At 41.2% G+C, this 13,369-nt stretch overlaps 2 protein-coding genes across 2 annotated transcripts; both read right to left on the bottom strand.

The window, feature by feature from the left end:
• Nucleotides 1–638: 638 nt before the first annotated feature.
• Nucleotides 639–1,091, bottom strand: LOC138896173 (uncharacterized). Its single transcript, XM_070180959.1, has one exon. It carries the CDS (start codon nucleotides 1,089–1,091, stop codon nucleotides 639–641), a length of 453 nt encoding a protein of 150 aa, XP_070037060.1.
• A 65-nt stretch (nucleotides 1,092–1,156) lies between these two features.
• Nucleotides 1,157–2,929, bottom strand: LOC138896172 (uncharacterized). The gene is made up of 3 exons (XM_070180958.1): nucleotides 2,141–2,929; nucleotides 1,482–1,561; nucleotides 1,157–1,436 (listed from the first exon to the last, which is right to left on the bottom strand). Exons 1-3 carry the CDS (start codon nucleotides 2,927–2,929, stop codon nucleotides 1,157–1,159), a joined length of 1,149 nt encoding a protein of 382 aa, XP_070037059.1.
• Between the last annotated feature and the right edge of the window lie 10,440 nt (nucleotides 2,930–13,369).

Here is a 13,369-nt window from a genome sequence, read left to right as displayed (position 1 = left end):
TCGAGAGGCAAAGTATTTCTTAGCTTGACACATTTGCGTTTGGAGACTTTTGTCGGTGTGAAGATAGTGATCTTGTTGTATGTATATGATTGCGGACGTGTTTGTTTTGTCTCTCGTGCCTGCACACAAACAAAAATCATGAGTTTTGGAGGGGGAGGTTGGTTCGTGCCTTTGATTCTTCTCCTTGTCTTGAGGTCTTGTTTGAGTCATCCTAGGTAACATCTGGCTACTACAGAAAATGAAATTTTCAAAAAATATGCATTTGTGATCAATCGTTTATATTAAAAAAATGTAGTTATTCAAAATATGTGATAATATATGAAAGCAAATAATGTTTGGATCGTAGACTGTGACACGTTTTGAGATATTGCAACCTCCTCAACTCGGAATTTTGAGGACCCTCCTCAAAATTTTGTCGCAGTTTATATGCGTACTTCTAGCGATACACTTCTTTGGTGATCCTAAACACGATGAGATATGACAAACTCAAGATCTTGCCCCAGTTTCTGACCATAGTAGGAATGAAGATCTTATTATGATGTGACTGAACCCATAGGACTGCCTACGTATTCCCCCTTAAACGGGAATCAGGTAAAGCGTAGTTCAGGTTACATCAAATAGAAAGTGCAAACAAAATCTTAAACATAATATCTCTTGACTGCATCCGAGTTGATAGTTTTTGGCCATATCTCTCCATCCATTTCTATAAGTATAAGTGCTCCTCCTGTCAGTACTCGGTAAACCATGTAAGGGCCTTGCCAGCTAGGTGAGAATTTCCCCTTTGCTTCATCCTGGTGTGGGAAGATTTGTTTTAGCACCAATTGCCCCAGTGTGAATTGCCTTGATCTAACCTTTTTGTTGAAAGCCCTTGCCATTCTGTTATAGTAGAGTTGACTGTGACACACTGTGTTCATTCTCTTGCCATCAATGAGAGCCAGTTGTTCATATCGGTTTCGTATCCATTCCGCGTCGCTGAGCTCGGCCTCTTGTATGATCCTTAAGGAAGGAATCTCCACTTCGGTAGGGATAACGGCTTCGGTACCATAGAACAATAGATAGGGGATTTCCCCAGTTGATGTACGAACTGTCATGATGTATCCGAGTAAAGCAAACGGTAGCTTCTAATGCCATTGTTTGTAGTTGTCCACCATTTTTCTCAATATCTTTTTGATGTTCTTTTGGCGGCTTCTACGGCTCCATTCATTTGTGGCATGTATGTTGTAGAATTTTGATGCTTGATCTTGAATGTTTCATACATAGCTTTCATCAGGTCACTGTTGAGATTGGCGGCATTATCAGTAATGATTGACTCAGGTACTCCAAATCGACAAACAATATGATCCCGGACAAAATCTACTACAACCTTCTTAGTCACGGCCTTATAGGACACGGCTTCAACCCATTTTGTGAAGTATTCTATAGCCACCAAAATGAACCTGTGTCCGTTTTAAGTAGCGGGTTCAATTAGTCCGATGACATACATGACCCAAGCAGAAAAAGGCCAAGGTGAACTCGTTGCATTGAGTTCGTTGGGCGGCACTCGTATCATATCAGCATGTATCTGGCATTGGTGACACATTTGAACATATTTGATGCAGTTTGTCTCCATAGTCATCCAGAAATGACTTGCTCTTAATATCTTTTTGGCCAAAACGAAACCATTCATGTGAGGTCCGCAAGTTCCGGCATGTATTTCTTCGAGCAATCTAGATGCTTCATTGGCATCGACACATCGCAACAATCCCAAATCAGGAGTCCTTCTATACAGAATTACTCTACTTTGAAAGAAATGGATGGCCAATCATCAAAGCGTGCACTTCTAAGTATGTGAAGCATTCTCTGGGTATTCTCCCTTTTTCAAGTATTCTTTGATATAGTGGAACCATGGATTTTCGTCAAACTCTTCTTCAACATGAGCACAATAAGTTGGTTGCTTATGCATTCCTATTAGGATAGGATCGATGAAATTCTTGTCTGGATATTATATCATGGAAGACAAGGTGGCTAATGCATTTACAAACTCATTCTGGATCCTTGGAACATGTTTGAATTCTATCTTTGTGAACCTCTTGATCAATTCTTGTACACAGTGCAAGTATGGAAATATTTTAGTGTTCTTGGCAGCTCATTCTCCTAGTACCTGGTGTACAAACAGATCAGAATTTCCGATTACTAGCAACTCCTGAACGTTCATGTTGATGGCCAACCTGAGTCCCAAGATGCAGGCCTCATATTTCGCCATATTGTTGGTGCACAGGAACCTGAGTTTTGCGTATACCGGGTAATGTTGATCGGTTTCTGATACTAAAATAGCTCTGATACCCACTCCTTTGAAGTTTGTTACTCCGTTGAAGAACATCCTCCAACTGTTGTATCCTTCGATAATATATTCTCCTATAAACGACACTTCCTCGACTGGAAAATACATCTTCAATGGTTCGTATTCTCTGTCTACGGGAATCTCTGCTAATTTATCAGCCAACGCTTGCCTCTTGACTGCCTTCTGAGTCACATAGATAATGTCAAACTCACTCAGCAATATCTGCCACCTTGCTAACTTGCCCGTAGGCATAGGTTTCTGAAAGATGAATTTTAGTGGATCCATCCTTGATATGAGATATGTAGTGTACACACGGAAATAATGTTTTAACTTCTGGGCTATACATGTCAAAGCACAGCAGGTGTGTTCCAACATTGAATATCGGGCCTCGTAAGGTGTGAACTTCTTGCTCATATAATATATCGCTTGCTCTTTCTTCCCAGTTTCATCATGTTGTCCCATAACGCAGCCAAAGGCTCCATCCAACACGAACAGATAAAGCAACAGAGGTTTTCCTGGTTCTGGTAGGACAACACGGGCGGTTAGATAAATACTCCTTGATTTTGTTGAAGGCCTTCTGGCATTCTTCAGCCTAGCTTGTCGCAACATCTTTCCTCATCATCTTGAAGATCGGCTCACATGTCACCGTTGATTGTGCTATAAAACGGCTGATATAATTGAGGCATCCTAGAAATCTCATCACATCCTTCTTATTCTTTGGTGGTGGCAAGTCCTGGATAGCTTTGATTTTTTACGGGTCTAACTCAATACCTCGACAGCTGACGATGAAACCTAGCAACTTTCCAACAGGGACTCCGAAGGCACATTTTGCGAGGTTTAACTTCAAATTGTATTTTAGAAGTCGATTGAAAAACCTTTTCAGGTCTGCTATGTGATCCGAACTCTTTTTGGATTTGATGATAACATCATCCACGTACACCTCTATTTCCTTGTGTATCATGTCATGAAAGATATTCATAATTGCCCTCATGTAGGTGGCCCCAGCATTCTTCAAACCAAACGACATCATTTTATAACAATATATTCCCCATGGTGTGATAAAGGCTATCTTTTCGGCATCCTCTTCGTCTATCCAGATCTTGTGATATCCTGCGAAGCAATCCACAAAGTATTGGAGTTCATGCTTGGCATAGTTGTCAATCAATATGTGTATGTTAGGAAACGAAAAATCATCCCTAGGACTTGCTCTGTTCAGATCTCGGTAATCGACACACACTCTAACTTTCCCATCTTTCTTCGGAACCGGCACAATGTTGGCTAACCAGGTCGGGTATTCGACCACTCGAAGAACTTTGGCTTTGATTTACTTGGTGACCTCCTCTTTTATCTTCAGATTCATATCTGGCTTGAACTTTTTGAGCTTTTGCTTTACCGGTGGAAACATGGGATTGGTAGGTAGCTTGTGAGCTACTATGGATGTGCTTAACCCAGTCATATCGTCGTAGGACCATGCGAAAATATCCTCATATTCCTTTAGGAACCTAATATACTCTTCCTTCTCTGACGATGATAGATGAATGCTTATGCAAGTTTCTTTGACTGTTTTAGAATCCCCTAAGTTAACGGCCTCGGTTTCCTCTAAATTAGACTTGGGTTTGTTTTTAAAATTCTCTACTTATTTGACAATTTCCTCAGGTATTATATCATCTTCTAGATCTTCTGAATCACTGTCTTTATGTTGCGTTGTCTCATTGCATGTCACAGTCATAGGTTCATCAGGATATGTAACAATTACGTTGAAAAGAATGTAGAAAGATAATAATAAATACGAAAAGCAATAATGTATTAATAAAGCTTAAAATTGTCAACAAGTACGACTTGATGGCTCGAGTAATTATTTTGAAACAAAATACTGAAAATGTCTTAAATGCTCAAAACAATTTAAAAACAAGTCGTGCTAATTTTGCCAGGCTACCTAAGTACTCAGCGATCCCGGAATGGTGCAGCGGTCCAGTTCTTGAGAACAGCTCCTTCTCCCACTGTCTGAATGGTAAGGTCTTTCTCCTCTTCCTCTACAATTACACTGCATTCCATGTCTTCCTCATCCAGAAATAGCTTTCTCATACCAGCCAAATCTCATCTTCCTCGGATCCCCATATCACGTTAGCTTGACAGAATGTCTGGTACAAAGGTGGTATGGGTTGTTCCAGCAGATAGTAATTGGCGTGCCATGGTGGTATCCAATCCTGATACTCTTGTACAGTATATTCATACCTGGGTCCAAAGGTCGTGCCATGATATTGCGGTTGTATGGGTTTTGTGATCCCTTGAAGCTTTCGGCCAAGACCCTTGCATGGTTCATATCCCGTCCACAGCAATATGTTTTCTACATTGTTGCTCCACCATCGATCCTTTTTAATTATGTTAACCCACTTAATGGGGTGATATGTTTCTCCGCCCAACTTCCTCCTATTTTCGATTACTAGAATGGTCTAGTTGGTGTAGATAGGGTTGCTTCTGTCTCCATTAATGATCACTTCCTGATGATTCCACTCGAATTTCACTGCCTGGTGCAGAGTATAAGCCACTGCCCCAGTTGCATGTATCCACGGTCGTCCCAACAATATGTTGTAAGTAGCAGATATATCTAGCACTTGGAATTCGACATCAAACCAAGTCGGGCCTATCTGTAGATCAGGGTTGATTTCTCCGATAGTGGCTCTCTAAGATCCATCGAACGCTTTCACATTCATGCTTCCCATCCATATCTCATGCAGGACTTTATCTAAACTTTTCAGAGTGGTCAACGGAAATATGTTCAGGCTCGAACCTCCATCTATCAGGACCCTACAATGAACTTATCCTCAAATTGCACTGTGATGTGCCATGCTTTGTTGTGACTCAACCCTTCTGGTGGTAACTCATCCTTATGGAAAGTAATTTTGTGACTCTCCAGTACCTGTCCAACCATGTTAGCCATCTCTCCACTAGTGATGCCGGCGGGTACATAAGCTTCACTTAACATTTTTATCAAGGCATTCCTGTGTGCGTCTGAATTTTGCAACAGTGATAGAATGGATATCTGGTCGGGAGTCTTGTTTAGGTGGTCAACAATAGAGTATTCCCTTTCTTGTATTTTCCTCCAAAGATCGCCAGTGCCTGTCTCAATAACATGCGGCTTAGATGCAGCTTCTTTGCTCGTTCCTCCCAGATTCTCAGGTGTGTAAACTCTGTCAGTTCTAGTCAGACCTTGCGCGGCACATGTCTCTTCCATCTTGGATTTTCCCTTTCTTCTCACTTTCGCAACATATGGGACGGTATCAGACTTGTAAGATGGTGTGGGAGCTACCATTATAGTGAAAGGTGTAGTCACCTCGACCTTAAATGGTGTTTGGGTTTGTACCACAATTGGTGTGAGGGTGACTAGAGATGTTTTAGAAGTATCTCCCTCTCGAATGAGTCCGATGGATCCTTCTTGATCCCATTCCTCGCCAGTTTCTATCACGTTCACTCCCTCACCCCTATGATCTAGGAGAGGGTTATTGCAGACATTTGGTGCGGCTTCCTTTGCTTGTATAACCTTAGTGTTGATCAGTGTCTGAATCTTGTCTTTTAACATGCAGCACTCCTTAATGGTATGACCCTTCATGCCTGAATGATAGGCACAAGTTTTGTTGGGATTGATCCACTGGGAAGGGTTCTCGATAGCAACAGCAGGAATAGGGACGACATAACCAGCAGCCTTCAGTCTCTCATACAGTTGGGCTATGGGTTCAACAATTGGTATGTATTATTTGGGAGCTATGCGGTCGAAGTTTAGGCATGGCTTTGGGTAGTTTTGGCGGGCGGGTGGAGGTGAATGGTAATATGTAGGTTGAGTGTTATAGGTATGGTAGGTGGTGGCAGGGTATTAGTATTTTAGGGGTGAGGGTTGGGATGTGAGTGGAGGTGTTTGGTATGTGAAGCGAGACTTAGGGCCCTGGGCTACCATCACAGCACCCACTTCTTTCTTCTTTGAGATACCTCCTGATTGCAAGGCTTTATTTGTGGCTTGCAGTGCCTCAAAATTAGTCACCATCCCACTCTTGATTCCTTCTTCTATCATCTCTCCTAACTTGATAACGTCTGAGAACTTGTGATTCTCGATAACCATCAACCCGTTCATAATACTGCGGATCTTGAGATCTAACAAAGAACTTGTTCATTTGTTCTTCTTCAAGTGTTGGCCTTACCCTGGCGGCCTCTGATATCCAACGAGTAGCATATTCGCAGAAGGTTTATGTCAGTTTCTTCTTTAGGTTTTGAATATAGAAAACGCCTGGCATGTTCTCTGTATTGAACTTGAATCTGACCATGAAATCTGATGCCATGCTCACCTAGTTCGCCCACTTCTTCGGATTCTGACTTATATACCAAGATAAGGCGTCTCCTATAAGACTTCGCATGAATAATTTCATGCGGATTTTCTCAATTTTACCCACTCCTACCAGCTTGTCACGGTAGGTTCTCAGATACATCTTTAGATCACCATTGCCATCAAGTATCTCAAACTTGGGAGGTTTGTAACCCCCGGCAGTTCTACATCTGACTGGATATACAAATCTTAACAGTTTAAACCTTCAACACCTTTCCCACCTTCGATACTCTAGACTCTCCCTATAGGTTTCTTGAGTTCCTCTGCCATGTTTCGAATGAGCAGGTCCTTCTCAGTTGGCTCAGGTATGTATAGGGTTTGCTGCGGGGTATGGGGTAAGGTTTCCACATATATCGGATTACTTTGATGAGTTCCTGGAACTTGGGTATATGGGTGATTGTTGGTTGAGTTTTGGGGATTGGGAGTAGGTTGTGGAGCATTTTAGGGAGTGTGATAAGTAGTGGTTTACGGGTATTGAGTTGGGTGATGGTGTTGTTGTTGAGGGGTTTGCACTGGTAGTAGGTTAAGGTTTTTGTAATGACACGGCCGGCCGTTTTGAGTATTACAACCCTGCTTTCCCCTTTACTACTTAAATTGTACTTTACAGTTATTGTGTGACTTACCGGGGTAATTGGTTCGAGTCCGGTGAGATTTTAGAATAAATTGGAACACTTAGTTCCAAGGTTTAAAGCTTAAGTTAAAATAGTGATCGGATATCGACTTATGTGTAAACAACCCCGGAATGAAGTTTTGATCATTCCAATTGCTCTGTATGGTAATTTTGGACTTAAGAGTGTGTCCGGAAAATTATTTGGAAGTACGTAGCGGAATTTGGCTTGAAATGTCAAAAGTTAAATTTTTGAAAAGTTTGACCGGGGGGGTTGACTTTTATATATCAGGCTCGAAATCCGATTCTGGAAATTTGAATAGGTCCGTAATGTGAAATGCGACTTGTGTGCAAAATTTGAGGTCAATCGGACGTGATTTGTTAGGTTTCGGCATCGTTTGTAGAATTTGAAAATTTGGAAATTTATTAGGCTTGAATCCGCGTATAGTTCATATTTTTGAGGTTGTTAGGTATGATTTGAGGCCTTGAGTAGGTCCGTGTTATGTTGTGGAACTTGTTGGTATGTTCGGACGGGGACCAGAGGGCCTCGGGTGAGTTTCGGATGGTTAACGGATTAATTTATGAATTTGGAAGACTGCTAGAACTGAAGCCTTCTAGTGTAATCGCACCTGCGGGAAAGTGGTCACAGGTGCGAGCTCGCAAGTGCGAGCAGAGGTGCGCTAAAGCGAGGTGCGCAGGTGCAGAAGGAGCTTCGCTGGTGCGGAATCACACCTGCGCGAGAAGGAGCGCAGATGCGGGCAGAGGGCTGTGAGGCATTGGTCGCAGGTGCGAGGGAAATTCCGCACCGGCGTGAGCGCAGATGCGGACGGAAGTGCGCAGAAGCAGAAACTGGGCAGGCGAGTGGAGTCCGCAAATGTGACGTTTTGCTTGCACAAGAGGATGTGCAGGTGTGCAAACCTTGTCCGCAGGTGCGGAAATCGACTGGGCAGAACCTTAAAATTTGAGGGTTCAACATTTTCACCCATTTTCGGATTTTGGAGCTCGGGTTGGGCGATTTTGGAGAGGAAATTTTCCACACAACTTGGGGTAAGTGTTCTTAACTCCCTTGTGATTATATTCCATGAATTAATCTTTATTTTTGGTGTAAGATTATTGAATCTTCAAGAGAAATAGAAGAAAATTTCTATAATATCACAAAATGAATTTTTCAAGTTTGAATACCGATTTGGAGTCTGATTTGAGTGAAATTAGTATGATTGAACTTATAATCGGATGGGTTGTCGTATTTTGTGAGTTTCGTCGGATTTCGATACATGGGCCCCACGGGTGATTTTTGGGGCGTAATTTCGAATGTTGTGGAAATATTAGTATTTTGATATGGAATTAATTCCTATAAATTTTGTGGGCTGAATCAAATTAATTGTGACTAGATTCGAGCCATTTGGAAGTTGATACATGCAGAGTAGAATTGCTGGAGCATTGCTTAGCTTGCTCGACATTGGATTTGGCCTGTTTGAGGTAAGTAACTCTTCTAATCTTGGAGTTGAGCGTATGAACCCTGAATATATGTATTTCGTGAATTTTTGGGAGGTGACTCACATGCTAGGTGACGGACGTGTGGGTGTGCACTATAAAAATTGTGACATAATTGTTTCTGTAGAATTTTGTAGTTAAATGATCTTGGCATATTCCATGCGATTTAATGAGTTAAAGAAATTGAGCTGAAAAGCATATTAAAAATCATGCTGAGGTTATGTGCCAGTATTATTAGAACCCACAGAGGTCATATTGTTGTGAATTATTTATTTTAAATTGAAAATTTATACTCAGTCATATTCATATCATTACATATCATAATTTAGTCTTTGTTATTATTTAGTGATACATCATATCATCAGTTTGGGCTGTTCTCATGACATTGTGAGCCCATGAGAGAGAGACTGGAGAGATTGATGACTGAGGGAGGCCGAGGGCCTGATTGTGAGGATATTTTTGGGATCGGGCTGCACGCCGCAGCAGGACATATTGGCTTTATATATATTATTACTATTATATGGATCGGGGATGCCCGCCTGCAGCAGGCCTTATTGGCTTATTATTGCACATGAGTTGGCCGTGCGGATCCTTATATTATTATTGCACGTGAGTTGGCCGTGCAGCACGTGAGTTGGTCGTGCGGATCCTTATATTATTATTGCATGTGAGTTGGTCGTGCAGCACGTGAGTTGGCCGTGCGGATCCAGATATTTATATTATGGCACGTGAGTTGTCCGTGCAGCACGTGAGTTGTTCGTGCTTATAGCGCTTGGACTGTAGGAGCCCCTCATGAGTCTGTACACCCCCAGTGAGCACAGTCGACTATAAACAGGGATCGGGCTGCACGCCACAGCAGGTATTGTATAGCGCTGAGTGATTGAGTGTACTGAGCACAGTGAGAGAGAATGTGAGACAATGAGATTGAGTACTCTGAGAGTGTGAGTACATTAGTTCAATCTTTGAGATACATTTCATTGACATGCACACATGAGATATATGCATAGAGATGTGTTTTCCTCATGTTGTACGGTATCACATTATAGATGATTTCTCTTACATGTTGACAGATGGGCATAGTGATGCATTTGTTTTACACTGGTTATTTGGGAATGAAAATGAGATATTTTATTTATTATTGAAAGGATTTTGAAAAAATTACTATTTTCAAACTTATTCATATTTTTGGTAACTTCGGTATACGATTCAGGTTTTCATTGATGAACTTGAAAGACGGAACTATTTTCAGAAGTCATGATTTAGCTGAGCATTTATTCTTGAGTTACTTCTGGTATTACTTGTTTAATATTGTTATGAACTATTGTTGGTTATGAAAGTTGGACTCTAATCTTTGTAGAAGCTCATCACTACTTTCAACCTACAGCTAGGTTTGTTACTTACTTAGTACATGGGGTCAGTTGTACTGATACTACACTTCTGCATATTTCGTGCAGATGTTGACTTTTGTTGTTGATGTGCTCGATGGTTGTAGGATCTGAAGATGTACCTGCGTTCCTGTTGTAGCTGCCTCTTGTTCAGGGTAGCCTTAGATTTATAAAAGCTCTGTTTATGTATTATTCAAATAGACTATGTATTTATTTCATTTCCGCTTTGTACACTCTATTCTTAGAAGCTCATGATTTGTACTACCAGTTCTTGGGGATTGTATAAGATTAAGATCTTTATTCACTTAAATTGCTTTAATTAATTTCATTGGAATTGGATTGTTGGAAATTGGCTTACCTAACGGGTTGGGTTAGGTGCCATCACGACTAGTGGAATTTTGGGTCGTGACAGTTTTGGGGAGGCACGGGAGTATGATATTGGTGCGGTGCGGGAGGATTCGGAGCTATGGGTGGTGGATTCTGGTTTTGTGTGTTTTGTGGTGGTGTTTGGTTTTGAGTGGTTGGGTTTTGCTGCTTAATGTCGGGAACATTGAGAATAAGGGAAAGGTTTGCCAGATTTCGGACTTGTTCAAGCTCACCCTGTAGCTCTAAAGTTTTCTGCTCCAAACGTAAGACCAACTCATTCTGTCCTGGACTGCTTCTACTATCTGAAGTTTCAACATTCTCTGCCGTAGTAGCATTATCTTTTCGGATACCACTTAAATCATCCATTTTCCTTTGCCATTACCTTTTCTTTTGGGGTCGCTAGGTGGAGGAGGAGGTGGAGGACCTCTGGATCTAGTGTGGTATATTGATGATGCCAGTATGCACGAACCAACCTTTGGGAATGATAATAAATAAAAGAAATAAAAATAAAAAGGTAACCAAGTCAGTAAAGTGAAGTAAAAGAGTGTTTGCAATATTTAAACATGCTTCACAAAAGTCATATAATAATTCGTGTCCTAATTTAGGGACCTCATTGTGCCTGAGGTAGGCCTAAGCGACACATAGACTTGGAGAAAATTGATGCCAATGTTTACTTCATTTCATTAGTGTGAAAATAAGCCAAAACAATCTTTTACTAAATCAACTATAATAATAATAATAATAATAATAATAATAATAATAATAATAATAATAATAATAATAATAATAAAATCACTAATGGCATTAGTCCTTATTATATCGAATCTAATATAAACTAGAAAGCACTAAAGAACATCTCTCCTAATCTATTTGGTCCCTGAAGGACCTTCTCCATGCTTGGCTCTCTTGACCCTATCAATCATGTTTCTCAGATCGCGCATGTCCAGTAATAAGTAAGCCTTTTCCAGATTTCCTCTTTCATCGTTGTCCATGCCTTGACAATCCCAAAGTCTCTTTCTCAACTTCCCTTCTAACTCCATCAGTCCTTGCTCCAAGTATTCTAAACTTTCAGTCGACTTAGTGGCAATCGTTTTCCATTCTCTTATCGCCTCCATGTTAACTTTATATTGTTCCAGATGCTTAGCTTCAGACTTGAACACCCTTTTGTGTAGCCTCTTGTACTTCATATGTGCCTTAACCACTTCATCTATGATCCTAACCTTCAGATTGACTCCTGGTTTGACGTTCCCAACTATGTCATCTTCTAACCATGATAAATAGTAGTACATATGGCCGGCGTGATATCTATTTGACTCAATAGTTTCTCCTTCCACGATGATCATTTGGTTCCACATGTGTTGCGCTTCGAACTTGAATGGGATGACATCTCCCTTAAAATCTGCCTTGTACTGAACCATGTTGGAAACCCGAGGTATGACTTGTTTTATTCCAGCTTGCCTCATTACCCTTATAAGAGAGTAAGGTTAGATGCCTCGCAACCCGATTATCACCAAGTGAGTAGTTCATTTTGATCTTATGATGAACTCACTACTAGGAAACCATTCAAACATCCAACGCACTTGCTTTTCTATCAGATTGCTGAAGAAATGCACCCAGCCTACAACATTTCCAAGCTTTGCAAACTTGTCTAGAATGAACGTCATTTTATTTGGGTGATGGTTCGCTATGTAGTCATTCAGTGGCCTTCGCAGAAGTTCTTGATGATACTCTCCCTTCTGAAAGTGTTCCAGCAGCCAAACTTGTAGCAATATATTACAACCCTCAAAGTGTCCGAACCCATGCTTGCACCAATCTAGAGTACGATACATCTCATCTAAGATCATGGGGATGATAGTGTAAGTTTGTCCTTCGATGCCATCCATTAAGGTCCTGGCGACCATGGCTAAGCGATTATGAATCCTTCCTCGTTGCATCGGAAAGATCAACAATCCCAAGAAGCAGATAATGAAAACATAAACTCGGCGGTGCACCCATCCCAAAGAGGTAATGGCTAGTTCATCATGATGAAGGCGATATGATTTGCTATTCCCATAAAGCTCGTAGAGAAACTCAAAAGGGATGTATGATTTCTTTAGACATAGCTTGTCAGCGTTCTTCTTAAAACCCAACATTTTCAGAAAAAACCTCATGGACTGCGATTTTCGGGCACTAGTAGTCCCAGACTATCCCATGGTAACTTGGCGAACCCCCCTATTTCATCCAGGAGAGGAGTCATTTCTATATTGCCAAATCGAAAAACAGCTCTTTTCTTGTCCCAGAACATGGTAGCAGCCTCAACCAGTTCCCTATTTGGTCGAATGTTCAGCAAAGATAGCAGGTCACCAAGTACTCTCCTCACATGATTTCTATCTCAAGGTGCAAGGTCTTCCTACCAGTCAATTAGCAAAGGCGGGATATTTTGGATCATACCGAACCTAGGGATCTCATGTTTCATTTTCTACAAACAAACAAAGGCTAGCCTTTCCCCCCTCCAGATTCGACTACTTATGCAATAATGATCAACATATTGGCATATTTTATCCAAGTAATACACATAATATGATGGTGTCCTTTGGGATTATGGAAATCCCGTCGGACTTTGGACAAGGTTTATCTAAGCGGATTGTTACGTCAATGACACCTCAATCTATAATAGGTTTAGCATGATGCATTTCAAATTAGAGTGGGGTTTCTAGAAGGGTCTAGACTGGTACTCTCAAGTGGAAAACTTGTGAGGGAAAGACACGGGACCGTCGACTGCACCACTGATCAACTAGTCTACTGCAAATAAGCCTTTCTGATTTAAAAGGGTGATTTTAGGA

This window comes from Nicotiana tomentosiformis, chromosome 7, assembly GCF_000390325.3.
Source record: "Nicotiana tomentosiformis chromosome 7, ASM39032v3, whole genome shotgun sequence".
Classification (NCBI taxonomy): domain Eukaryota; kingdom Viridiplantae; phylum Streptophyta; class Magnoliopsida; order Solanales; family Solanaceae; genus Nicotiana; species Nicotiana tomentosiformis.
The sequence above is the reverse complement of the archived record's forward strand: the minus strand, read 5'-3'. Positions and strand labels throughout refer to the sequence as shown.

Bases quoted from the DNA above. Each gene is read 5' to 3' on its own strand.
- LOC138896172 (XM_070180958.1), bottom strand. From the start codon at position 2,929: ATGTTGCGACAAGCTAGGCTGAAGAATGCCAGAAGGCCTTCAACAAAA. The intron at 1,562-2,140 runs GTACTAGGAGAA...CACCAATGCCAG, and splicing joins CTGATCTGTTTGTACACCAG to ATACATGCTGATATGATACG. The intron at 1,437-1,481 runs GTATGTCATCGG...AAACGGACACAG, and splicing joins CCTTTTTCTGCTTGGGTCAT to GTTCATTTTGGTGGCTATAG.
- LOC138896173 (XM_070180959.1), bottom strand. From the start codon at position 1,091: ATGACAGTTCGTACATCAACTGGGGAAATCCCCTATCTATTGTTCTAT.